At 31.8% G+C, this 27,808-nt stretch overlaps 1 protein-coding gene across 1 annotated transcript in view; it reads left to right on the top strand.

Annotated features, from left to right (window-relative positions):
• The first annotated feature begins 17,064 nt into the window (after window positions 1-17,064).
• LOC126745784 (trissin receptor-like) overlaps window positions 17,065-27,808 on the top strand; it is a 66,831-nt gene continuing 56,087 nt past the window's right edge. Inside the window, exon 1 of the mRNA XM_050453777.1 lies at window positions 17,065-17,266. Coding sequence (XP_050309734.1) covers window positions 17,104-17,266 — 163 coding nt within the window. The 5' untranslated portion in view covers window positions 17,065-17,103. The remainder of the gene's footprint in view (window positions 17,267-27,808) is intronic.

Raw genomic sequence — 27,808 nt, 5'->3', positions numbered from 1 at the left:
TATAAAAATATCCCATATTTGTCCAATATAAGTGAATTTGTCTACCAGTTTTCTAGCATTTCTGTCCATTTTATCGTCAAATCTTAGACAAAGAGCTATAAACTGAAATCTTTGCTGGGGCATGGTTGCCTGAAATAGTCCAAAGTTCATTTAAATTGTAATTTGAGACACGTAACGCACCAGCAAGATGCAGTAGACCAATGAATGCCTTCACAAAAATAACTAATTCTATCGTATTAGTTATTTTTGTGTAACTCTGAGGCAAGCCGCTCTGACATTTCCTACGAATTTCCTGATTGGTATGCAGTACAATTATGTCCAAAATCTCCTCGGTGAACAGTAAATTCCATGATTCGACAGGGCTGTAAACATTTCTTGCCTCTTGCTTTGGGCCGGGCAAATGTAAAACAATGTTGTCTCGTCTTGGACGTCCTTGGCATGCTGGCACCTGTGTGGTCCAACGATGCCCATTTTTTCCAAGTATACTGGTGACATTTCTTTGTGACGTACCTCCTTGTTCTTCCTCTTGATCTTCACTTTGTTCATTATCGGTGTCAAACTGTTGTTTAAGAACATCGTTTTCATCTTCATCTGATAAGTCTCTAAAAATATCTTCAATGATCTCCGGGTTGTGCTTTATTTGTCCACAGATTTTCAGCTTCAAACTCTAACTCTTTTTCCCTTAACTTACGACGATTTTCTTTCTTAGAACTATCCATATTAGGAAATGACAAAAAAATCACATCGAAACTTTAACAGTCGTTAACTGCACACTGGGGTCTGACGTACCCACAGATCCACTAATATCGAATTGCAAAGTAATGGATTAACGTATTCGGCGTAGCGACTGGCTCTTAACGCGGTCGGTTCTCTACTAACTTTACGTGAAACGGTTGGTCAAAAACCGCACGCCTGCGTGAGTTACATTGAACAACTTGAGCGCCTGGGTTTTTTAGACCCCACTGTGCAGTTCTAGGGTTAATAAGCGTAAATATAAGTAAATAATCTTAACAATAAAAACTAAAAATATATAAAATCGAAAAGAAAAAGACTTTTTAAATTCTTTGAGAGAGGTTGTTATAAATGAGGTAAGGTTCAAACGTAAAAATATCGTTCACACACACAAGGACAGGGCTCTTCTTAGCTTTAGTTGTTTTCATTTTTTCCAACAAATCCAGTTTTTTGCCTTTTGAGTACTCATGCAAAATATCCGCTCCCGGAGTAAAAACCATGTGAGGAGGCCAATAAATGATTTGCAAACACCGATTTAGTTTCAATCATGTCAGTATCCCTGTACCTGTCCACCAAACTTGTATGTTCCTTTATTCTGGTGGAAATTCTCTCCCCGATTGCTCTACAGGGTGTTTCAGAACTATGGGATCAAACTTCTGGGGGTTGTTCAGTGCAACAGAAGAATCCATTTGAGTATAGGAACCCATGTCCGGAAATGCGTCACTACGCCACTACGGCCCTAAGACGCGTTAAAATTTATAAAAAACATTAATTACCTATATAGGATCTGCGGCATTTATTTTTACCTTTTGTACATGATACCATAACAACAATTGTTTAAAATCAACGCTTATCAATGTCAATTCTCAATGTCATGTTTAAAAATTATAAAGCTTACAATTTTTAAACATTGAAAACAGCTAATGGAAAACTTTACCAATCAAGAATTGGCGGATATGCATTTGGCATACGGAGCATCAAAGTGCAATGCACGAGTAGCATCGCGGTTGTATCATGAACGTTATCCCGAACGACAGCTTAGCATCCTGGATACAAAAAGTTTATTGCGGTTCATCGGCGGCTCGCTGAGACAGGCATGTTTAAGATCATGATACTGGTGTTGCTCGAACCGTAAGAACGGTCGAATTTAAAGAAGAGTTGCTTCAGCGAGTTGCCCATCATTGCGAGATGAACCATCAGATAGCACACGTGACGTCACTGAAAATATGATTACGAGAGAGTATTTGCGTGAAGAGAGTTTATAGATATGAGAAAATCTGCCAATTCTAGATCATTTCCATTCCTTACCACAAAAATATCATCCACGTATCTCCTATATACAGTGAGAAAAGTACCAAACTTCCCATTGACAATCCTTTTCTCCAAATGGTGCATAAAAATCTCACTTAGAAGAGGAGAAAGGCAAGACCCCATTGCTGGTCCAGTAACTTGTCTAAAAAAACCTGTTGTTGAAAACGAAAAAATTCTGATGGTACTAGCTTGAGGAGTGTTAAAAGATCATCAACAATATATTTGTCAGGCAGTGACTTAAGCAAAAGCGACTTAATTTAAAAATTCCTGTTTGTAAAATAGAGCGTTTTATTTGGTATAAATGTGTACCGGTCCGGTGTATCAGGCTTCCGCAGTGTACCTACAATATGCATTGTGGTAAATGTGTGGATATGTTGATTTAGTTAGCAAGTGTATTAAGTAGCGGCAGTATTGCTGCAATAAAATTAGTTATTTAGGACCCTTAAAATGCTTATTTATGCAGTTTTTTTATTAAGTTTTATTTATTATTCAATTGCAAGTGCAGTGCTGTTACAAAGGTAGGTCAAAACTATGTTTTATTTTTGGGTATGTTCTTGTGGTACACATGTATACCAATAGGTCTGTAATTACGTTTATTTGATTTCAGCTTCAATATGGATCGCCGCCGTCCGCTTTCACGAAAAGAGCTGGAAAAGCTTATTGAAGAATCCTCAGATTCGGAAGAATTTTCTGCTGGCTCCAGTGATAATTATGAACCAGATTCCGATGAAGAAGCTGGCAGTGATACGTTCGATATGTCTCGTCGTCTTTATCGGAAACAATGCAAACCACTGTGCATCGAAACTCAGACATAAACTCTGCGCAACCACCATAGGTAATTATTGATAGAAACCTAGTTCTTGACTGGATCATTCCTGACGAAAAATTTGAGCCTGCTAAAATCCTTCTTCTTCAACGAGAGTGTTTTATAAAGTATATCTTTATTCTCTTTATTTGCACATTGCAAATTGTACAAATGAACGTCTGAAAATCCTAACCCAATTCAAAAAAGGAATGAGAAAATGACTGACAAAGGAGAAATACAGGAATTATTTGGCTGCATGTTTATTATGTGCTACAATCGCCTTCCAAGTCTAAAAAATTATTATAGCAAGAAGGAGTCAATGGGAAATAGCACAATTTAAAAAACTTTTTCAAGAGGTCGTTACATGACTTTGAGCGCAAAAATTTACTTTGCTTCTCCTCAAAAACCCCCAAATGCTTCAAAAACATATTCTATTGAAGATTTATTATCTTGTTTTAAATACACATTTCCAAAATGTCGCTAGGATAGCAAGTATCAAAGTATCGACGAATCTATGACCAAATTCAAGGGTCGATCTTCTTTGAAACAATATTTGCCCCTCAAACCAACCAACAGGGGCATAAAACTATGGCTTCGCTGCGATGCAGATTCCGGCTATACGTATGATATCAATGTATTTTCTGGAAAAGAGGACCCAATTCCCGCTAAAAATCAATCCCTAACTTTAGGAGAGCGAGTCGTAACAACTCTTGCGTCTACAGTTAAAGAAAATGATGTTGTGTTGTGTTTTGATCGTTTTTTTAAAAGTGTGAATTTGTTACTTTCACTAGACTATGCAGCCTTGGGAACTTGCATGTCCAATCGCAAGAATGTACCAACTATGGGAGACAAACTCCAAAAAGGGGAATCTCAATTTAGATGCACTTCTTCTGGATTACTTTGTGTAAAGTGGCAGGACACAAAGGAAGTTTTGCTAATGAGTAACTGTCATAAGCCCAATTTGATAACAATTATCAAAAAAAGCAAAACCAGACAGTCCAGAGGCCATTTCTTTTTACAGAAAAATAATGCAAGGGCTTGATCGGGCTGATCAATTTATTGGGCTATATGATCATAATCGAAAGTCAGCAAAGTTGTGGAAAAAGATATTTTACACCTTCCTCAATATGTGTGCAGTAAATTCGTGGATAATGTATAATCAACTGAGACGTAAAAATGAGAGCATTTCTTTTCTTTCCTTCCTTACCACACTTGCAGAAGAATTAGTAGCAGAAGTTATACGATATACCATTACCGAAACAAGGCGCTCCTTCAAGAAAAAGAAAATTATACGGATCTTCAGCATTACATCTGCCTGTAGAGGGATCAACCAGAAGAAGATGCACCAGATGTTCTGAAGAGAAAAAGCAAACAAGAACAGAAAATTTTGCCGAGAGTGCAATATTCCATTGTGCAAGTTCTGTTTTATGTTATATCATGCCAAATAGTTAATTAGGTTCCTTTTCTACTTTGCAAAGCCGTTTTTGTATTTATTTTTTTAAATAAATGTTGGTATAGCATTTTTTTCTGTTTTTATGAAATTTTCGATCATACCTGTTGGTACACATGTGTACCACCATATATGAAACACCCCTCCACCATTCCCTGACTATTGACAAAAATTTATATTAATAAAAACTCATTGTTAGGCATCCTAACAATAATACTTTACACTATTTATTACTTAAACTAAAATATTTTAATTCAGGGACGAAAGGGTTAAGGCAATCACCAGGTGGAATGCTTGGAAATCAGTTCTTAACGTCCAGAGAAATTAGTTTTGAACCCTCTGGTATGCAGATATTTTTTTAAAAATTTGTCAACTCTACTGATTTTTTTGTGGAATAAGTACTTCTGAAACCAGTTATATCTCTGAGTGTGGTATTTAACCAGGCTGGCAAGTTGTAACAAGGTGAGTTTACAAACGATACTACTGGCCTAATAGGGAGATTGGGTTTATGGATTTTAGGAAGGCCGTAGAGGAGAGGAGTTCTGGGATTCATAGGGTACAATTTTTCTTTCATAGTATGAAAAAATTCTAAAGTCAGATTACACCTATCAAGGGTTTGTTTAGCCTTGGAGAAAAAAGAACTAGTAGGGTCTTTGTTTACATTAACAAAGTCACCGGAACCCAAAAAATCCAAAACTTTCTCTATGTAATTATCCCTCTTAAGTATAACATCAAATGATAGCTAGTAAAGATAGCTATGAGTACCTAGGCGGTACCAGGTGTCCCATTAATATTGTTCTTCAGCTGTATCTTAGCACCTAATAAAGGTAGAACCTTAAAAAAAAATTTCTTATAAAAGTGGCCCACGTAACGTTTATTACCTAGCCGCTAGAGGACGTTGCAGTTGTTTTTTCGCTAAAAAACTTTCAATAACATGGATCTAAAAATATTATACTAATAATCTGTAAAGACATCCCTACAAAAAAGTACGAATAGAAATTTGTGTTAGATTTCAAATGAAGTGGTGGGGGAAGTTTTTCGTCAGAGAGAACTTCAGTGAGAATAACAGTTGAAAGTCGGCTTTGGGTAGATCGTTTTTTTGTAAATAACTTTTGTTTTACAGGTCATTTATTGCTTAATTTTTTTACCAAAAAATTATTACTTTTAGCTTCTGCTATGATCTGCTATAAGCTGCTAGCTTATAGGTGGCCATTAAATGCAGAAAGTTTAGTAAGCTGGTGAAAACCGAAATTAGGCCTATAACAACAAGAGCGTTTTCTCTGCATATATCGATTATAGAAGAGCCTTTTATCAATTTTTTATCGGTGTTCTTAGGATATACAATATCCTGGTTCAGGTGTTTGCGTGTATTATGCTAATATAGGTGGTATGAGAACTAAAACAAAAGAATTTCAGCAGGCACTTAGTTGCTGCTGCTATGATATTGTTATGATTGCAGAGGCTTGGTTAACATCTGAATATTCAGATGCTGAAATTGGAGGACCAAACTATGATTTATGTAGATATGATCGTCAAATGGGTGCAAATACTACCAAGGCTCATGGAGGTGGTGTATTGATTGCGGCTAAAAAGAGTTTATGTACACATAGAATTGGTATCCCACTTGTTGCTGTGGATATTTATCAGATCTATTTGACTTTTACAATTGACAATCAAAGCTTTGTTGTTGGTTGCATTTATATACCATCTCCATCTCCACTTCAAGCCTATCTAAGCCATTGCGAATCCGTTGAACATGTATATAGTAGATATTCAAGTAGTTTGTCTTGGCAGGTGATTACAATTTACCACATGCTAGATGGGAGAATGATGATCTTGGTTTGATGGTTGGTGGTTGTCTGGAGAATGACAGAGAGTCTGTGCTTTCTCTGGCCAACTGCTTTAGCTTCTATAACTTTTTTCAGGTAAATGGAGTTTTAAATACCAATGAGGTTGCCTTGGATCTTATATTTAGTAGCTCAGATTTAATTAGTGTCGAACGTACAATAGACAAGATGTTTGAGAATAGCTTGCACCATACAGTAATTAGTTTTGACCTTTGTTGTGCAGAAAATTCTGATGATATGATATATGAGGAATATTTTTATGATTTTGTTAAGGGAGATTACATAGCAATTAATGATTGTCTTGCTGGGATAGACTGGAATCAATTGTTTTTGGGAGAGACATATATTGATGTCATAGTTTCAATTTTCTATAAGAAATGAATCTCGCTAGCAATCCGCGGTACTTCTGGTCATATATTCGAAATAAAAGAACTGGTTTTAGCCTTCCCTCCAGAATGACATACAATAACAGAAATAGTATGAATATCTCGGATACTGCGGATATGTTTGCAGAATACTTTTCATCCGTCTATTCGGATGAGCAAATGAATGACATATCATCTTTTGATTTTGATAAATAAATTTATCTGAGCAATTTAACTCTGTCAACGCAGGATGTTTATGAGGTTATTACTTCCTCTAAGAATAAGCTCTGCGCTGGACCAGGTGGGATTCCGGCATTCTTCCTAAAGAAATGTGTTTGTGTTCTTACGAAACCAATACTGTTTATTTTTAACAAATCTCTAGGTAGTGGTTCTTATCCCACTCTCTGGAAGAGAAGTTTTCTAAAACCCATTTTTAAATCTGGTAGTAGAAATGAAATTTCCAATTATCGGGCTGTGTGTAACCGATCTGAGTTGCCAAAGCTGCTTGACTGTCTGGTCAGTCATAGGATTGTCTGGAGTTTTAAATCTTTATTTAATCCTGAGCAATTTGGATTTATAAAAGGCAGATCTACTGATGCTAATTTGGTGCTGTATGTCAACTAACTCTACTGCTCCTTGGAGAAGGGACTTCAGGTTGACTCAATATATACAGATTTTTCCAAGGCTTTTGATAGGGTTAACCGTGGGGTACTCTTGCAGAAGATTAGGGCTTTAGGTATTGTGGGGCCTCTTCTTCAGTGGATCTCGGGATTTATCAGAGGTAGAACCCAGATTGTTAATCTTGGAGGTACATTTTCCTCTGAAATTTTAGTGCCATCTGGGGTGCCACAGGGCTCTCACTCAGGCCCTGTTTTGTTATGCCTCTTTTTGATTGATTTAGTTTGGAAACTTGAAAATTGTCGCGTGCTAATGTTTGCTGATGATGTGAAGCTATTTAGGCCTATCACATCCCTTTCCGATGCTGTGATCATGCAAAAAGACCTTAATTTGTTCTTTGATTGGTGCCACTTTAATAGAATGTTTCTTAATATCAATAAGTGCCACAAGATTACTTTTTCTAAGCAAAGAAACCTTATTGCTTTTCTTTATAAAATAAATAATGTAGCAATTGGTGCCAAAACAGAGGTTTCTGACTTAGGAATATTTATTGACTCCAGGTTGTCTTTTAAAAGTCACATCAATTAGGTGACTGGTAGGGCAATGAAAATGCTGGGTTTTATCCAACGGTCTACAACTGATTTGTCTTTGTTTACTTTTAGATTACTTTATTGCTCTCTTGTTAGGCCCATCTTGGAGTATGGCTCAATTGTGTGGTCCCCGTCATATAACTGAGCAGATTGAAAAAACTCAATATAAATTTTTAAGGGTGGCTGCTTTTAGATGTAGTTACAGGAGACAGGAGTATTACTATCAGTGGGTCAGGGATAACCTGAACTTACCCACATTAGAGTCACGAAGAACATTACTCGACTTATGTTTTATGCATAAGATTTCAAATGCTACTATAGATTGTCCCGAGTTATTGTCTCTTTTTAAACTCAGGGGGTGCCTTCCAGATTGAATAGACAATCAAAAATATTTTCAGTCCCATTCCACCATACCAATTATGGTATTAATGAGCCAATTACACGAATGGCTCGAAGTGCTAATGATCTGTCAGGACAGATAAGCTTTTTTGACTTTAGGATTACATCTTTTAAGGGGCAGTTGAATATTATTTCATAGGGGATTTAATTAATTAACTCATCTACACCTTTCATTGAATAATAGATAGTTTTGTATCTGAATATATATGTTCGTATGGGTATGCTATGTAACACTTTTGTAAATGGATTCCGTAAATAAAGAAATAAAAAATATATATATATATCACATCAATTTCTTCTTAGTGCTCATTCTGCTAAAAAAAATAGGAAAAGCATTAAAACTAGGAGAATTTCGATTTGCAAGGGAACATTTCGGGAGGATTTAGAGCAAATGCTAAAAATAGTGCAATGACTTTAAATTAGATAAATGCCGCAACGTTAATATAGCTAGTATAATACCGTTAATATAATAAGTTACAACCAAGTAATTTTAAGTAATTTTTAGATGAAGAATGGCTAGTCATCGAAACAATGGACGATAAAGAAATCTTCAAATATTTTGAAATAAAATAAAGCTAACAATTAGATCATTTAAATTAATGGTGTATCAAGAACATTGAATTACATTTTTCCGAGTGCACCTTATAAAAAACCGTTGAAGTAGATATACTACATATTGATAAATATTTAGCCTAATACAGTAATCAGTTAAATTTTTTAAAGTACATATGGTAAAATTATATAAATTGTTTTGCGGAAATATCGCCTTTATCAAATAGTGTTACTTAAAAATATCCTAATTATTATTAAAACTAAAACATTTTTTTCCGAATTGACTAAATCCTTTTAATGTTAAGAAAATAACATTCTTGCTAACTTATATTTAATAAATGTTGTCGATAAAACATATATTTTCCCTCATTTATATTTATATAAACTGAAACAGGCTTAACTCAACAGAAACCCTTAGTTTTTTGCTATTATGTAAAAGGAATATTCAGAAAAAAAGAATTGAATATGTCAACATCTTTAACAATTCCGTCTCGTTTTTTCTTTTAAGCTTTGGAAATCGTGACGTCTACGTTTTTCTTTTTTAATTTATTAAAGAAGCCTAAGGACAAACTAAATGTGCTCTATTCATCTTAAGTGAGTATCAGCTAAAATTAATCTTACTTTGTTAATTCTCATATAAAAGTAAGATACTGAACCACTTTTTTTATTATATAATATCAGAAAGTTCTAAATATTTATTTAAAAAAGTCTTTAACCATAAAACTTTTTCTACTTTTCTCTTTTTTCTCTTTTTTCTGTTTTATATTTTTTGTAATAAGAGTATGTACTTAACATATACAGATCGTGTTTTCGTTCGTTACTTATAGGAAATCGCATAGAGGCGAAATTTTGCCACGTTGCGCGTGTACGAGTGCCTGCGATAGAGCACCGCCCCGGCCGGCCCGAGGACGGGATTAGTAAACATCTGACTTTCGTGGGAGCTGCGTCGTTTGGCGACAAAATGTCCCAAAATATTACGCCGTGACTTGTGACCGTGTTTTACTTTACTGTTTTACTAATTTTTATTTTATTGTGCCAAGATTTATAGTATACCATGTATTTATGAGTATTTATATTTTGTTTTATGTATTATGATCTTTTGTTTTGTTTGTAATTATTATTTTATTAGCTTTTTCTACAAAATTTGTTAATTTTCTTTTTGACAATATTGCAGATTATTAATTATATATTCAAACGCTAATGATTTTATAATATAAATTATGATAGGCGTACGACACTGCATTTTATTGTAGTGTAGTGTATAGTATATGTTTTAGGCTCAGTTTTTAGGAGTATGTGAGAAATTTTATAATTTTCTTAACACGAATAAAAACGAGTCAAATATTCTCAAAATATCATTGAAATTATATTCTCAAAATAATTTACAAAAAGAACAAACTATAAATACAATATATTACAATTTACGGAAATTTTCACAAATACACAATCCTATTTATAGATACAACATAAAAGTTATAATATAATTAATAGTACTGACTATAAATATTTTAACAATAATTAATGTGATTCTTATTTTTTATATTATCTTAATTAGATAATGGATCCATTAGAATGAAACGACTAGAAAATTTTACTAGATCACAAATTAGGCAGGTGGTCAAAATGTTTTATTTCCTACATTGGTGCAAAGACAAAAAAAAGTTTTTGTTTTCTTGAAAATTTGAAAATTTGTTTTTGTATTATATGGTATTCTACTATAAGGAGCGGAGAAGGCACAAGAAGTAATTGGGCGGAAAGTAAAAATTTAAACAAAATTGCAAATTTTTCATTATTTCTTTTAAAACGGGTGCTATAATGATGATCAAGCTCAGTGAAAATATGTTTTATTTTTTTGTAGAAATAAAGACTTTTACTACAAATATTCCTCTTAGTTTTCAAACATTAAATTCAGAATAAAGATTAATTGTAAGATACTGGCTATTTTTGAATAGAATTATCTTTGGGATTTTGTCTTGGCACACCTTTAAAATCTGCAATGCAGTTTCGCGAAGACCACCCCAAATTGGTAAACAGTATCTTAAAATAGACTCTACAAGGGAATTTTAAACTATTTTTATTGTTTTTCTATTTAGAATGTTTCGAAGCTGGTAAAATTTGTAGTATAGTTTTTTCGCCGTTTCAATAGCGTGCTCATTTCAGCCAAGATGTTGATCAATATATAAGCCTTAATATTTAATTTATTCGTTTTCTGTATACTTGGACAGGTACAAGTTTAATATCTGGGCCCTGTAACACAACCACTATAAGTTATACAATTGTAAAAATATTTTCTACACTTGTAATTTTTCCGTAACAGAACAATCTTGTAATTACCTGTGCGGCTCTAGTAATTACGGAAGATTTTTTACATAATATGTAGATGTATTCTGTAACACAACTTCAGCACTTGTATTTTTGTGTTAAAGTATTTCCCACTATTGTAAATATTATTCTACCCATTTATATCAGTGGGTAAATTCAGTAAACGCAGTATTTTAATATCAACTTTCTCACTGTGAACAGTAGTTTTCGTTCTCGGTATGTGGCCAAGTGACTCGGAAAGTCACAATGAAGGTGCCCCCCACAGGGAATACCGATTCAACATAAGAACAGACTTTAATTTTCTTAGCAATGGCGAGGTCAAGGAAAGGTTCCGTCTTAGCAGACAGGAATGTCAAAGTCTTGTTCGGCATATTGGAGCGGCGCTAAATAATAACACAATTCGGTGGTATGAATTGACTCCACAGCAGAATATATTAATTGCTCTACATTGGCTAGGAAATGGAGGTCAGTATCATGGCGTTTGCGATATGCATGGAGTTTCAAAAATAGTCGGCACACAGTCAGCCGATGCGTACATGACACTGTTAATGCGGTAAATGATATAAAATTTGACGAAATCGTGTCATGGCCACATAATACATTGGATATTATTCAAAGATTTCATGGCATCGCCGGTTTTCCCGAAGTATGTGGTGCTGTCGATGGAACACTGATAAATATAGATGCCCAGACTATAGACGAGCCAGCCTTTGTAGATCGCCATGGTAAACATTCAATTAATTGCATGGCTGTTTGTGGTCCTGACCTAAAATTTTATTATGTTAGTGCTAACTGGTCCGGTAGCGTTCATGACGCAAGAGTACTTCGTAACAGTAATTTATTTCGAAGAATGGAAAATGGTTGGAGACCCCATCCTAATTCGGTGATTCTGGGAGACTCAGCTTATCCGCTAAAACAATGGTTGATTCCACCAACATATGAAAATCCACTAAATCAAGCTCAACAGGATTTCAACAGAACTCACAAACGAACAAGAAGAGTAACAGAAAATGCGTTTGGGATTTTAAAAGAAAAATTTCTTTGTTTGAACTACCTACGCGTGAGCCCTATTTTTGCTGCAAATGTTTTCAAATGCTGTGCCACTTTATGCAACATTTCAAAAGGTGATGGGGACGCGGATGATTTCATGGTAGACGATGGTGAAGAGTTATCAGACAATGAAGAAAATTATGAAAATCTCGATGACAATCCCCCTGTTGGAGCGCAAGCTAGATTAGGCAAACTGATTAATTATTTTAACAGAAACAACAGACTCTAGTAGTAAAATATGTATATAGGGGTCTTTTTCACCCGTGCTTTCGACAACTTTTCTCTTTTCTACAATTGAAAAGTGGAAATTAGAAATGGATAGATGGATGGATTGGAAATATGGATTTGTTATAAAATTTTGCATTTTGCTGTACTTTTTATTTCAAAAGACACATAAAACCCATATACTAGTCTATACGAGTTATTAATAACGAATGACTTACTGGCTTTCCTTGAAGTAGATGGTCCACATTCATGTCCACTTGGGTGGACAGTCTCATTTGGTACAGGCGTTTCTGTGGACTGAGTCTGGGCTACCTCGAACGACTCAGAGACTCCAAGTCCACAAATAATTGAAGATTCCTTTCCAACAATATCCAAAATCATCTGATCTATTTCCGTTAACATGCCTTTCCCACCAGTCCCTGTTTTTTTCGCGTTGTCTATTTTAAGCTAAAATGCAAAATAGTATATTATGTCATTGTGTATATTTTATCTATAATGGGTTTAGTACCTAATGTCAAAATTACTTGTAAATAAATTATGTTGATTGCTCAATAACGAAAGACTCACCATTGCAAATTTCTTCAAATTCTGCCAGACAGTATCTCTTACGTAGGTCCAATCCTTCTCTACTGAAACTAAGGATATACTTTGGGCTACTTGAGCTATTTCCTTGCATTTCTCGACTTTGTCTTGCTTTTTAAGTTTATCTGAGAAAGCACCAAATAAAATTTCCTTGTTTTCTTTAATTTTTGTCAAAAACTGCATTTTTCTTTCGAAAATAATTTGTTTAGACGACATTTTTACTAACCGAAATCAGCCTTCTCACCGTATCGCTTATACGAACGAACAAACTAACAAGCAACCCATAACTTTTAATCCTAAACAGCTTAAACTCGTTTTAACAAGTCTGTTATACATATGTACGCGTAGTCCTACAATTGAAAAAAAATTACAATTGTAGTTGTTTCTGATGTGTTACTGAATTCATCACGACTTGTAGGTACGGTAAATTAATTGTAACTTGTAAACTTGTAACAATTTTAGTGTTTGTGTTATAGGGCCCAGATTGTTCAGGTTGCCGTTAATGAAAATGCTATAGATTTAGTTTTTACAATGTTTAGGCTTATTTTATTGCTACTTATCCATTTTTGTAAAACGCTAAGGCCTTGTTCAGCTTTCAAAAATGCATTTTTTCAATTGTTTGTAAATGTTATTTCAGTGTCATTGGCAACGGAAATAATCGAACCATTCTTCAGCAATTTTCTCAATTTATTATTATAAACTAAAAATAAAACTGGTCCCACGACTGTGCGTTAAGGTATTTCACTCCTAATGACCGTCCCTCTACTTAATGTATCATTACGTCGCACTTTTTGGCGCTTATACCGTCTTCACCCGGAAAAGAGTCTGTTTTTAAAGAGTTTATTTGTGATACAAGTTCTTTTTCGTTGACTGGTTTTAGAAAAAATTATTTGTTTACAGCATAGTTACTTTTGTTGTCTTCATTTGTGAATGTAATTTTGCTACCCATTATTTCCCCAATTTTTGCAAAAAATTTGTTTAAAAGTGAAGATGTTTTTTCTTAATTTTTTATAATCGCACCTGTTCCGTCTTACCATAATTTTTTATAGTTCCTGCCTGCTATGCTAATTTTATCTCTGTAGTAATTATAATTAGCTTTCTAATTGATTTTTGTAATACGTTTCTATATTTCTTGTACTGCGCCTCCCTTTTCAATGAAACATTTTTTAGTAGTTGCCTTTTTAGGCTATCCCTAAGTTTAATTGATTTAATTAACCCTAAAGAAATCCAAGATTTAATAATAGTATATTTTTGTTTAGCAAAAAAAGATTTGGTAGACAAATTTAAGTAATTTTCTAGGACAACCATAAATTCTTGATAAGCAGCCTGAGTACCGCTAATTAAATATTCATTCTTTTTTAAAGAAGAATCATCCAACAAATTAATGTTTATATCGCCTATAAAATTATCTAAATTATGGGTGCGCCAATTTTTTAAGTATTACTCTAGTCATTTAAAAATATATTCAAATTTGATGAAAAGGGGTCTATAGCAACAAGTTATGGAAGCATCTACCTTGTTTATTTTAAAACATAATTAAATACATTTATTTTCGGAGAATTTATTTTTTTTTTATAAATACAATCCCCCGTCATTTTTATTAAAATGAGAATAAATGTACATCAGTTTAAAATTAGGTAGATCAAAGAGACCTACCTTATGTTCATCCAAAAAAAAAGTTTCTGACAATAACAAAATATAAATTTTTTCTCAGTCAGAGTCAATTGCTTCAATAAGCACATTTAGTTCATCAAAAATTTTCCTTATACTTCAAACATTTATGTGGAACACCTTTAATTTATTATTGCCCCCAGCCAACTCTCTGACCTCCTCAGCCACTTCTAAATACTCCTCGATAGCATTAAATAAGTTAAGCATTACTACAAATATTTAACTAAGCTAAGAAAAAAATAATACAAAAGAACATTTTTTAAAAAGAAGTAAAATTTGAACCTATTCTCCTTAATATTGATGTGACTATAGTATTCGCTCGCACAAACAAAAAATGAACAAATGAATACCTAATCATGACAAACAACACCTTTTTGATCGCTTCTTGAGTTTAAAAAATATCTAGATCCTTCTAACTTTCTACGGCTTGTTCCATCGTCCATTCGAATAAAGACGTTTCCATCTCTTATGAAAACCCTCTTCCAATCAAATTTCTCCTAGGCTGTTTCATATGCATAAGAACAGGCCGTATATAAATAAATCGGTACCTTAGATAGTAGATTAGGTACGGTATAGGTTTTTAAAATTTACAGCTTAAAAATACCCCATACGCTTCAAGGACTACGCCAGGGCACACATGTTAAATTTGCCTAATTTAGAGACTCTGGAGAAAACACGATTAGTTATTGATATGTGCTTTGTACTCAAATTAATTAATGGAATATCTGTTTGTCCTTAACTATTGTTTCGAAATAGTATAAAGGTTTCTAACAGATGTTTACGATCCTCAGCTCTATTTTATATAGGCAATTATTTAAAAAATTATGGAAATTATTCTCCTATTAAATGTTCAAAAAAATTATTTAGGCTTTAGAGTCTCTTAATAATTTTTAACTCTAAACAACCTTTATCTAGGGTTAGTTCTAGTTTTATTATAATAATTTGATACACAAAAATTATTTGTATTTATTGTTACATCTTGTCTTCTTTTATTATTTTTTTTTAATCGATTTTGCTATTAGGTAAAATTTACAAAAAAATAAACAGTATTTTAGGAATAGTAAGTGTTGGATTTTTTTTAAATGGGATTTACCTTGAATTTTATAATAACCTAAGAACATTGAATGACTAGAATTAATAAATAACAACTTTCTTTGAGTTCAACATGTGCGCAGGGGCAAGGGCAGTGCTTTATTTACAAACATATTCACCAGGTTGTCAAGTTTACACACATTTTGAAAAGAGGATATTTTTAGCTATATATCAATACATATAATAAGGTTCATTTAACTTCTGGTGTTAGATTTTGGATTAAAAATAAAAAGTAAAAATAGGTATATCTTATTTTAAGCGCAAAAATAATAACTTTTAAGCAAAAACAGAATTATTAATATTCTTATTCCTAAAACCGCTCTTAAGAAATTTGAAACGCAACATCGCAAGCAAAAGCTGATGCCATCTTGCGAAATGTAATCTTGTCAAACGAATTTGTGTTTACATTCGGCATTTCTGAAGTTCTGTGGTTTTTCTTTAGTTTTTGGTTGAAAGAGGAAAAAGGAGGTATTTGAGTGTTTTTGTGAACTGTTACAATGGTAAAAACTTGTGCATTTTGTGCCGCATTATAGAAAAAAGGCAAGTAAGCCGATCAGTTCACAAGTAAATACGGAGACGGTCATGTTATATTAAAGGAGCAACGTTATCATAAACGTAGAATAATTAGAACTGATTAAGAAACCTATAATAATTTTAAAATATTTAATTTTCTTTTTACAAGATAGGTACTTTTACTCTAATGAAGTACGTTAAAAAAACGCATAAGAAGTTTATAAATAAAAATAATTTTAATAATTTAAATCATATACTACAATTAATAAATATTTATGACGCAAAAATTTTTTGACGATGTCACTGGTAAAGATTTCTTGTGTTGGTAGAATTAACAATGCGATCGAGCGGCGTTGCGATGTTGTTGTCTTGTTCTCAAATATACGTAATTTGCATTCATTTACTTTGAATATTTACTTCTTTATAGAGTATGTTATTATTTATGTTATTAAAGAAAATGCTTTATATTTTATTTAAGAGGAACATTAGTATTGTTTTGAGCATGTCAAAAAAAGTGTAATATGTAGATATTATTTGCCATTTCTACATAAGCATTTGGCATTATTGCATCAGAGATGTTGTAAGCAAACAAACTGCCTATAGTTCCATGCAATGCTAATTCTAGCCTTTTAATATTCTAAGATAATAACTCACTAAAATCTATCTCTTGTAGTTAATCAAAATTACAAATAGAAGAAATTACAAATAAAATTACAAATAAATAGAATTACTTTTTTGCGTCACCCAATTCCAATTTACCATATAATATACTTTATTTCTTCCTTCATTCTCTACTATTTGTTTTTTTTTTTTAACTTTTAGTAGACAGTTCATTAGAGTATCTTATACCGAATTATAATGAATTCATTTTATAGGAACAATTTTATTGTAACGATCCTACTATAGAAAGTAAATGAGACTATTTTCATTTTCCAGATAATTGACTAGCAAGCGGATATTTGAGCCAGGATTACTTACAATGGCTGGGATTAACACCACTCCCTGGCCTTTTAATGAAATGGCAAATGTATCGAGGAAAGATCTAAACGGGTACAATAACGAGGATTATGTTTTTGATAAAACATATATTAGAATAATCTTTGTTTCTTTATACACCGTAGTGTTTTGCCTCTGTTTTTTTGGTAAGTAAACCAAAATAAATATTACTTTAAATATTCTATCAGTTTATAGTTTAGATATGATGTTTTCAAATGCCATCTGCATGAATTTGCCAGGATATTTCCATAAGGTTTTTTATATCGGCTTTGAGAATTCTGGTGAATTATTTGTGTTTATATTTATTTTAAATTAAAACGCCTTAGGTGATTATTTTTATTTGATTTAGGAGTTTGCATATGTTTACTTTTATTGTTATTTATATGAATTAATAATATTTTATTTACACTCAGAATGAAATAGCGATAATTTTTATAAGTAAAATAACTATTGTCGATCGAAGGTACTTTAGTCATATATGGAAAACTAAACGTATACTTAGGTTACCGAACAGATGGAGTGGTCACGTGATCATTCTGCGCCGGAGGTGTGGCCTAGAGCCTTGATAGGGTTCATGACTTGGGGTTTTATTTAATTTTATTAGTCGAGCGGTTTTATAGATCGTTTTGGTTGAATTTTCTGCTATTCGAATATTTGAATCTTTGCAATATTGAAAAGTTGAGATTGTGTTTATTTTTTTGTTAATTTGTTAATTTGTTTGTTAACAAATAATGGCTGACGCGCCACGTACACCCCCATTGTCACCCCCCAAGAAAAGAGTACGAAAACATTTGACCATTGCTGAAAAGGAAGTGATTATGAAAATATATAAAACATGTGATAACGAGCATCCAGCATACAACAAAGTGCAATAAGTCCAGTTTACAGCAGAAGCAGCAGGTAAAAAATATTTTTAATATACAGTGTGTCCCAGTGTATTCGGGTATAATTTTACATTCTAAACAACTTTTTCTTATAAACTTTTTTTACATCAAGCCTAGAAATACTACTTTACCTACTCATAAAATTTTAAAAATGCTCGTACCCAGGCTTGATTTTTAAAAAATAAAAATATGCAAAATTTAATTTTTTTCAAAAAAAGCTGCTTACAAAGCAAAGCTGTACGGTAAAATTTTAAAATTTAAAATAAGTAGGCATAATTCTCCTCGTCTAAATCTGCCAAAGTTGCATCGATGGGCGGGCCTATGTTTCGCGCACATCATTTACTCCATCTGTTCGGTAATCCGACTATAGAACTTCTAGCCTCTATGGATCCAAAATATTTCTAACATTGCAGCTTTGCCGCTTATATATAAAAATGGGAACACCCTTGATTTTTTAAATAGAACACGTTATATATTTTTAGATATTTTGATTCCCTGATTTACTTTGAGTCTTTTTTTATTAAACTTCTCTATACCTGTCTTAAGCGGTTTTCGACAAACAAAGATGTGCGTGTTTTTTGTCAAAAACCAAGGGATAGCCTCCTATGACTTTATTTAATCAGCATTATACAGGGTCGTCAAAAGTTAGATAAAAAAACACAGGGTTGATTTTTTTTTTATTTCACAAAAAGGTCATCTCAGAAATCAGTAAAAATAAAGTTCTGAAAATTTCCGCACATATTCCTTGGATAATTTGATGAGACACCTATTTTAGCGTTTTGTAAAATATTAAGAGTTTTAAGAAAAAAATTAGGTCTTGAAGAAATACATTTTTTATTTCAAAAATTTACATACTTGTTCATACGTGTTCATACTCAAAAACCAGTAATAATTAAATTTTAAAATTTTTCAAAAAATTCCTGGTATAATATAACTACACAGCTATTTTAGCGTTTTTCAAAAAATCAACAACATTTAGAGAATTTTTTTTTTTAAAAGGTTCATTGTTTTTCTAAAATTTAAAGTATAAAGTACAAGTATAAAGTGCCCAAAATCTTCAAAAGCAATAAAAATAAAACTTAAAAAAAAAATTGACAAAATGCCCATAACTCAAAAAAACATTGGCAATAAAATTCTAAAAATTTTTATACATATTCCAGAAACAATTTGACTATACACCTCTTTCAGCGTTTTTCAAAAATGTACAGAATATTAAGAAAAATAATTTTTTTTCCAAGGTTCCAAAAATTTAAACATTTTTGAAGCCGGTACTGTGGTTTCATACCTATGAGAGAAAGGGTCATTGACAATTCGGTCAGGGAAAAATGTAAGAGTAAGTTCTGAATTTCAAAATAATTTTTTTGAGCCTGAATCGATTAAAAAATGTATCCCCTTTTACAGGAAAATTGTGTTTCAGGACAATTTAACTAAATATGTAGTGAAACCTTTTCCAAAAAATGTACAGAATATTGAAAAGAAAAACAATTATTGAAGAGGTCGATTTTTTTTTTATTTCAACTTTAAAAAACAGTGAAAGTATAATTTTGAAAATTTCTGGACATATTCCCAGAATAATTTTACTAGACACCTATTTTAACGTTTTTAAAAAAGTGTAAAGAATTTTGAGAAAGAAATATTTTTTCTAAATTATGGTAATTTTTTTTCCAAAAATGTTACAAACTACCTATACTTCAAAAACAAGTAAAAATTAAATTTTGAAAATCTTTACGCTCATTCCTGGAATAATTTGAGTAAACACCTACTTCAGCGTTTTTATAATAATAATAATAATAATACTAATAATAATAATAATCTTTATTTAGCAAAATCTGCTACATAAAATTAAAATACATAGTATGGCATTTAATATAATATTAAAAAGCAATAAACTAAAATTAAAAACCAAAACAAAACTAAAAAAATAAGGATAGTATTACAAAAATAGTGCTGGTATGAGGTACGAGTATTGTTTGCAAATTAAAATAGTTAAGATTATGCATTTACATATGAGTGGGAATATATAAAAAGGGTAAGAAAAACAAACATATACAATGTAAAAATAAAAATAAAAATAAAAATTTTTCGAAAAATTAACAGGATTTTCGACAAAATTTTATTCGAGAGTTTTAGAGAGAAATACAATTACCTATATTTCAGAAACCAGCTGAAACAAAATTGCAAAAATGTTTACAGATATTTCTGGTATAATTTGACCGAATATCTATATTCCAGCGTTTTTCAAAAAATTTACCAGGTTTTGAGAAAAAAAAAATTTGTAAAGGTTGATTTTTCTTTAAAAAATTTCACAAATAATCCATATCTCAAAATCAGTAAGGATACAATTTCTAAACCTATACCTAAGATAATTTAATCAAGCGCCTATTTTGGCATTTTTCAAAAATATACAGAGTTAAAAAAAAATTTGGGGAGGTTATTTTATTACGATTTTATTTTAGTGGAATTTCATAAAATACCATAAACCGAAAATCAGTGACAAAAAAATTTGAAAATTTCCATACATATTCCTAAAATAATTGAATCGATTATTTCAGAAACCCGTCAAGCGCCAAAGTATGCAAAAATGAGTTACGAACGGAAAAAATTCCTTTGGATATAGTTGCATCGTTTAGCGCATAAACCCGGCAAACGCCGTTGCCGTATAAGGGGTATACGGACCATATTTATACCGTTTAGTGCAGAAACCCGTGAGTCGCTCGAATATTAACCGAATATGGCCGCCATTATTAGCTGCCAGGCGTTTGTTTTTGTGCTGTTCTTATTAGTCTTTGTTTGTCGGTGTTCCTGAACGTTACGTAAAGTGAATAATAATCATTTAAAACTAATTATATGTAGTTCTGCATGATAATAATAGTGTTAGTGCTCGGTCAGTCATGTTAAGCAGTTCAGAAGAGGATGAACCTGTGCCTAAAAGAAGACGTGGAATAACCCATGAGGATTTGTAGAAGCGTAATAAAATGCGCCATGCTAGATTAAAAGGTGAGACTTAAACAAACTATAAGAATAATGTAGTTCCTCAGAAAGTTAAGCCAAATGAAATAACTTGTAAGTGTGCTAACAAATGTCATTTAGAAATAAATCAAAATATAATAGATGATACATCGCATAAATTTTATTTACTACAAACCAAGGATCTTCAAGATACCTATTTACAAACTTAGATAAAAGTCGAAGACGTCAAGCAAAGACGAAAAAAGACCGAAGAACCTCTAGAATCTAAAAGAAAAGTTACATAAAGATACAATGTAAAAGTACATGGTGTACTTAAAGTTGTATGTAAAAATTGTTTTTTGCAAATACAAGGAATTTCACGTGACAGGGTAGATAGAATCTGTCAGCTACTTGGAAAAAAACTTGGAACGCCAACTGATAGAAGAGGTAAAAATAAAAGTGGAAATGCTAAGCCTGGAGCGGTTTGTTTTCGCATCCATGAACTTATTTCCAAATTTGATGTAAAAGGGATGCACCATGGCGGAAAGCCAAAAAAATATCTAGATGCACGTTTGAATATTAAACTAATGTATCAAATGCTTATATCCGAAAATGTGGACTTGGGAAATGAAGTTAAATATAACTATTATTATACGTATTTCAAGGAAAACTTCGGTTATTTATTCGGGCGGCCTCAAGTTGACGTTTGTAGTTTCTGCGAGAGTCAAAATGTTAAGATAAAAGATAAGGCTCTAAATGACATTGCAAAACGGGTTGCAGTAACAGAGTTAGTCATTCATAAGAGAAGAACAAAAAAGTTCTATGCAAGTATGAAAACTACATCAGAGAATAGTAGTATGATTTTAAACTACATCAACACTGAAGTACCTGCAACTGTAAAACACCTTGTTCTATTTAGCGATGGTCCCTCAGGCCAAAATAAAAACCATACAGTTACTCGTTTTTTGATGAATCTTTGTGACAGGAAAAGGTTTTCTACAATAACACACAACTTTCCAGTCAGAGGACATTCCTATTCAGCACGTGATCGCGACTTTGGAAGTATAAAGCGTATATTGAGAAAAGTGGATCGCATCTACACGCCAGAGCAATACGTTGAGCTAATTTTAAAGGCTTGTACCAAGAACCGCTTTAAGGTTCACTTATTAAAAACGTCAGAGGTCTTTAGTTTCAAGAAATGGTGGCCAACACATTTGTAATGTGTAAAAAGCACATATTCTGTTGACAGTCATGGCAGAGGAATCCCACAAGCACAAAAAGAGAGTTTTAAAATATCTACTTACAAGCAGCTCTTCTATAGTAAAGAAACCAAAGGAAAAGTAGTAGTTAGTGAATACATGGACGGATTAGTAAAGTCAACATTCTCTCTACTGAAGACTGCGAATCCTCCAAACTTACCAGTGGAAGTAGCTTATCCAGAGGGAAAGGTAAAAAATTTGCTCCATGAGTCTTGATAAATTTGAACATTTTTTTGAGGTACCCATAAACATCAGAAAATAAGAGATTTAAAACAAACCGCAACCTCACCTTGCCGGCTACGAGGCATTCTATGACCGGATTTTTGAAAGGCCTACTACAGATAGAGATGCACCACAACCCATTAAAGAAATTTAAATTTAAACTTTAAGATGTATTTTACTCGCGGTTTTAAGAGCATTTTTTTTGTAGTTATCTATAAAATGTAATAGAAAAAAAAGTAATAAATGCTGCAATATAAATAACTGACATTATTTCCTAATTACTCCAAAAAACTTATTAAAAAATTTTTTTTTCAATATGTCAACAAAAAATATTATCGTTTAGTGCAGAAACATGTTAAGTACACGATTTAAAAAAAAAATTGTTTAGGTACCACAAGAAAAAAAAATGATTGTTTTCATAAAAACGCTTGGTATTATAAGTACTTTCAGTAAAAAATTACGTTTACCCTTAAAAAAAAATTGTTTTTATATTGAAACAGTTTTCTTTACTTTTCTCTAAACTATAATTTTGACACTTGACGGGTTTCTGAAATAATCAATTCAATTTACCTATACGTGAATTATAAGTGTTTTTCTTTTCAAAATTCTGTAAATTTTTTAGAAAGGATAGATTAGACAGAGTTGGGGGTGGTGTTGGCATCTATGTCAGGTCAATGTTTCAGTGCGAAATTGTAAATATTAATGTTAATAATGTAAAATTTGAATTTATGCTCCTAAATGTTAAAATTGGTATACACAATATTGCAATACTTATAATATGCAGGCCGTCTAAATCGAAAGCGTTTGAAATTATACATTTCCTGGAAGAAGTTGTTCCACATCTTTTAGTGACCTATGATTATTCAGTAATTCTCGGAGCTCTAAATATTGATAAGTTTAAACCTAATTCGTTATATTTTATGCTTAACTCTTTTGGGGACGTACAATGAATAAATGAGCCAGCTCGTATAACAAATACTACTGCAACATGCTTAGATCCCATTTTTATTAATACTAAAGATATTTGTCATAAAAGTGGCACCGTTGTTTCGGGTTTAAGTGATCACAACCAAATACCTTTTTGCACTTTAAAATTAATAGTTAAAAGACAAAAACAAAAATTTATACCCATCCGCAATTTTAAATATTTCAATGAGATATATTTTAGGATCGATTTATCACATATTTACTGGGAAAATATTTATTATCTTGAGGACATAAATAAAAAAGTTCAATATTTAGAACAAAATATTAATTGTTTATTTAATATTCATGCAGAACTATAAGAGTCAGTAAAAAGCCAGCTCCCTGGTTGGCAGACACGTTAAGACTTGTTTTAAAGGAACATGATAAGGCTTTGACTAAATACCAAAATCACAAGTGTTTAGAAAATTGGAGATATTACACGGAGTGTCGTAATTTTGCGTTGGCATCAATAAGACGAGAAAAAGCTGCAAGCTTGAAGAGTGACAAAACTGGTAAAAAACTTTGGAAAGGTCTAGAAACTTTAAATATTAAAACAACCAAGAATAATAACGAGCTGCCGTTTAATATATCTGATCCAAATCAAATAAATGATTTTTTTCTAAGAGTCTTTAATAAATCTGATAAATGTGTAAACAAAATTAACTTCTACTCCAGTAATAAATTTACCGAGGATTCATTTTTCTTTAGTAGACCAAAATACTGTCGAAAACACTATAAAAAATATTAGGTCCAATACCTCTGGTGTGGATAATATAACTCGACGTATGTTACACTTATGTCTCCCTGATATTCTGCCTCATGTCACTCATATTAGAAATTGATTTCTCGAAAGCATTTGATGTCATCGATCATGATTTGCTTGTAGCGAAACTGAAATATTATGGCTGTAGTGAGGTTGTTTTGTCCTTTTTTAAAACTTACTTATGGCATAGAACCCAGAAAGTGAGGGTGAATAATGAATATTCTGCTTCGAAAAATATTATTTCTGGTGTCCCACAAGGGTCGATCCTAGGCCCATTATTATTTCTTATATATACTTCAGATTTACCCGGTCTAGTTGAAGTTTCTGAAATACATCAGTATGCTGATGACACTCAATACATAAATTATTATTTTAACTCTGCTAATTTTGATAATGTGGCTGATACTATTAACGATGATCTAAACGCAATAAATCAATTTTTAAAAGAGCATAACCTTGTCATTAATCCTAATAAAACAAAAATGGTTTTGTTTTCAAACCGAGGATCACATAAAAATATAATGGAAACTGTTCACATTCAATTGGATAACGAAACTATTTTGTTCTCTGATACTGTAAAGGTCCTGGGACTTAAAATAGACAATTCTTTAAGGTTTAAGGAACATGTTAATACTCTTCTGCAGAGGTGTTATTTACGCATGCGTATGCTTTATGCCAATAAACACATTTTAAACTTTCAAACTAGGAAAAAACTTGTGGTGACTCTTGTTTTATCTATTTTAAATTACTGCTTTATAGTTTATTATCCTTGCTTAGACCAAATAAATCGTTACCGCCTGCAACGCGTGCAGAATACTTATTTATTTTTTAACCTCAGAAAGTTTGATGATGTATCAGACTCTATATTTCAGTTGAGGTGGTTAACGCTACCTTACCTATTCAAATTCTTTACTTCTACTTTTCTTTATCGATTATATGTTAGCGAAAGTCCTGAATATCTTTTTGAAAAGTTAATACCATGAAACTCGGTTCACACTCGAAATATTAGATACAATATCTTGACCATGCTGCACCAATCACCATTCCACGGTTCTGTTCGAGCGATCTTTTACTTATAATGCCGTTAAGTTCTTTAATACTTATAAACCAATACTTAATACTGCGTTAAATGTGTATAGGAAATATTATAAACTTTTGTTTTTAAATCAATCTAAAATACAGTCTAGTTTTCTAGAAGATAAATACTTTATATATACTTGTTTTTTGTTTTGTTTTTTTCTCGTTTTCTCCATAAACTGTGAATGTTAGGAAGGTTAAGAGTTAAAGAGTAGCTTTAAGCTAATCTTCGCCTTCTTTGGCAATGTAGTATTAAGTAATATTGTAAGAGTAATATTGCTTTTTTTTTAATACAGGCATATTACTATTATTATTATACAGCTATTTTACGGTTTTTCAAAAAATTACCAAAGTTTTAAGAAAAAATAATTTTTGGAAGGATCGATTTTTTTTTTCAAATTTCCAAAATGCCTATATTTCAGAAACCAGTGGTAACCAAATTCTGGACACTTTTACAGTTATTCCTTAAACAACTTGACGAGATACCTGTTTTAGCGTTTTAACAAATTTTAAAAAATTTACACAGTTTTAACTTTACTAAATTCTTGAAGTAATTTAACTGAATACCTATTTCAGGGTTATTTTTAAAATTTCCTATAATAATACGTTTTTCTTACTTTTACGTATAACTAACGAAGTATTTGGTAGTATAAATAACCTTTTTTTATCCACTTTTTGTATATCTAGATATAACGTGTTAAATTTTCCACATGTTCCTTTTTTTAAACTAAGTTTATTTTGAAACATAACGGTAATACTATGACTAAAAATGTCACTGTCATTTATTAAACCATATTGACATTTTCAAAGCTAACTAAGTAATTCGCAAAATAACAATGTTTAAAATTATCAAATTTCAAGAAAATAAGTATTTATTTCTAAAACGCGGCTACCTAAGTATTGAAATGTGTCATATTAAATTAAAGATATTTTAAATGTCTATTAAAAAATAAAATTTAAAGTAATCTATTTAAAAAAATTGACTTTTCGCTATTTTAGTACATGAAAATTTTTAATTTAATTTCTAAAGGCCCTGTATAATACTGATTAAATTAGGCTATGAGAAGTTATTCAAGATGGTCTTTTAAAGTGATGTTTAAAACTTAAGCTTTTTAGGAACCTAAATAGCTGAGAAATAAACATTTAGTTATCCCATGGTTGTTAACAAAAGGAACACAAAAATTGTTTTTTTTTTGCAATAGGTATAGGGAAGTATAATTAAAAAAGACTCATAACGACGCAGGGAATTAAATAATCTAAAAATATATAGGGTATTTTATTTAAAAAAAATATATTGCTCAATAGGTCTTTATTTCGAAATGAGTTGAAATTTTCATGAATTGTCTATATTTTAAATATACATCCTATCCTTGTGTATATCAGAAGACAATCAGCTTCTTAAATATTGGAAGTAAAGAATGGTGAGGGTACAAAAAACTAACATAATAAAATTGATAAGACACTTAACTGACTGACAGCCTCATTTTGAATATTATAAACAGCTAAGAAACTACACAAAACATGCTATAATACGAGAAAAAATAACATTTTTTAATCAATTATCAAACAAAAAAGGACAAGAATTTTGGAGAATAGCAGATAAACTATTCTTAACTAAAGGAAAAAGATATCAAAACGAGCTACCTACTAACATATCAAATCCAACAGATATTGGCAATTTTTTTAATACTGTTTCTACCCTACCTGATACTACAAGTAAAGAATGTATTGAATTTTATCAAAATAATACCATAAATAATATAAAACTTAATTTCCAGCTTTTGGACCAAGACAATATGATTAAAATAATCTCGACTATTAAATCAAATGCAACGGGTATCGATGGTATTTCTATAAAAGATATAAAATTGTGTTTGCCTTTTTGCTTAAGTCCTTTATTGCATATTATTAACGAATGTATTCTTCAACAAAAGTCTCCAAATGTGTGGAAAAGGGCAATTATTAAACCGATTCCAAAAAATTCAAATCCAAAAGAGCATAAAGATCTCAGACCAATTAGTATTCTACCAGCATCATCTAAAATTCTGGAAAAACAGATTTTTAATCAAATTTCAAATTTTGTTGATAAACATAAAATTATCCCCGATTGTTAATCCGGTTTCAGAAAAAACTTTAGCACGTCTACAAGTTTGGTGGGTATTTTAAATGATATTAGGGTAAATGAGGAGAATGGTCAGCCAACATGTATGGCCTTATTGGACTTTAGTAGGGCTTTTGACACGATTAACCATGATATGTTATTGGCAAAATTAAAATATATTGGTATTTCAGAGAGCGGTGTAAATTTTTTCAAGGATTATTTGCGTAATAGAGACAGTTGTGTTATGGTGGTTCGGCAGTCTGAAAAGCATTACTCAGAATTTACACCTTTTAACCAGGGAGTACCTCAAGGCTCTATAGTATCGCCGTTACTTTTCTCTATTTACGTGGCTGATATGTACAAAGTAATAAAACACGCCACTTTGCAACAATATGCCGATGATTCCCAAGTTTATATTCCAATTCACCTTAATAATATAAATCTATTCTATCAAAATTTTAATATTG

Source organism: Anthonomus grandis, chromosome 16, assembly GCF_022605725.1.
Source record: "Anthonomus grandis grandis chromosome 16, icAntGran1.3, whole genome shotgun sequence".
Lineage (NCBI taxonomy): Eukaryota > Metazoa > Arthropoda > Insecta > Coleoptera > Curculionidae > Anthonomus > Anthonomus grandis.
This window is presented reverse-complemented; position numbering and strand designations above follow the sequence as displayed.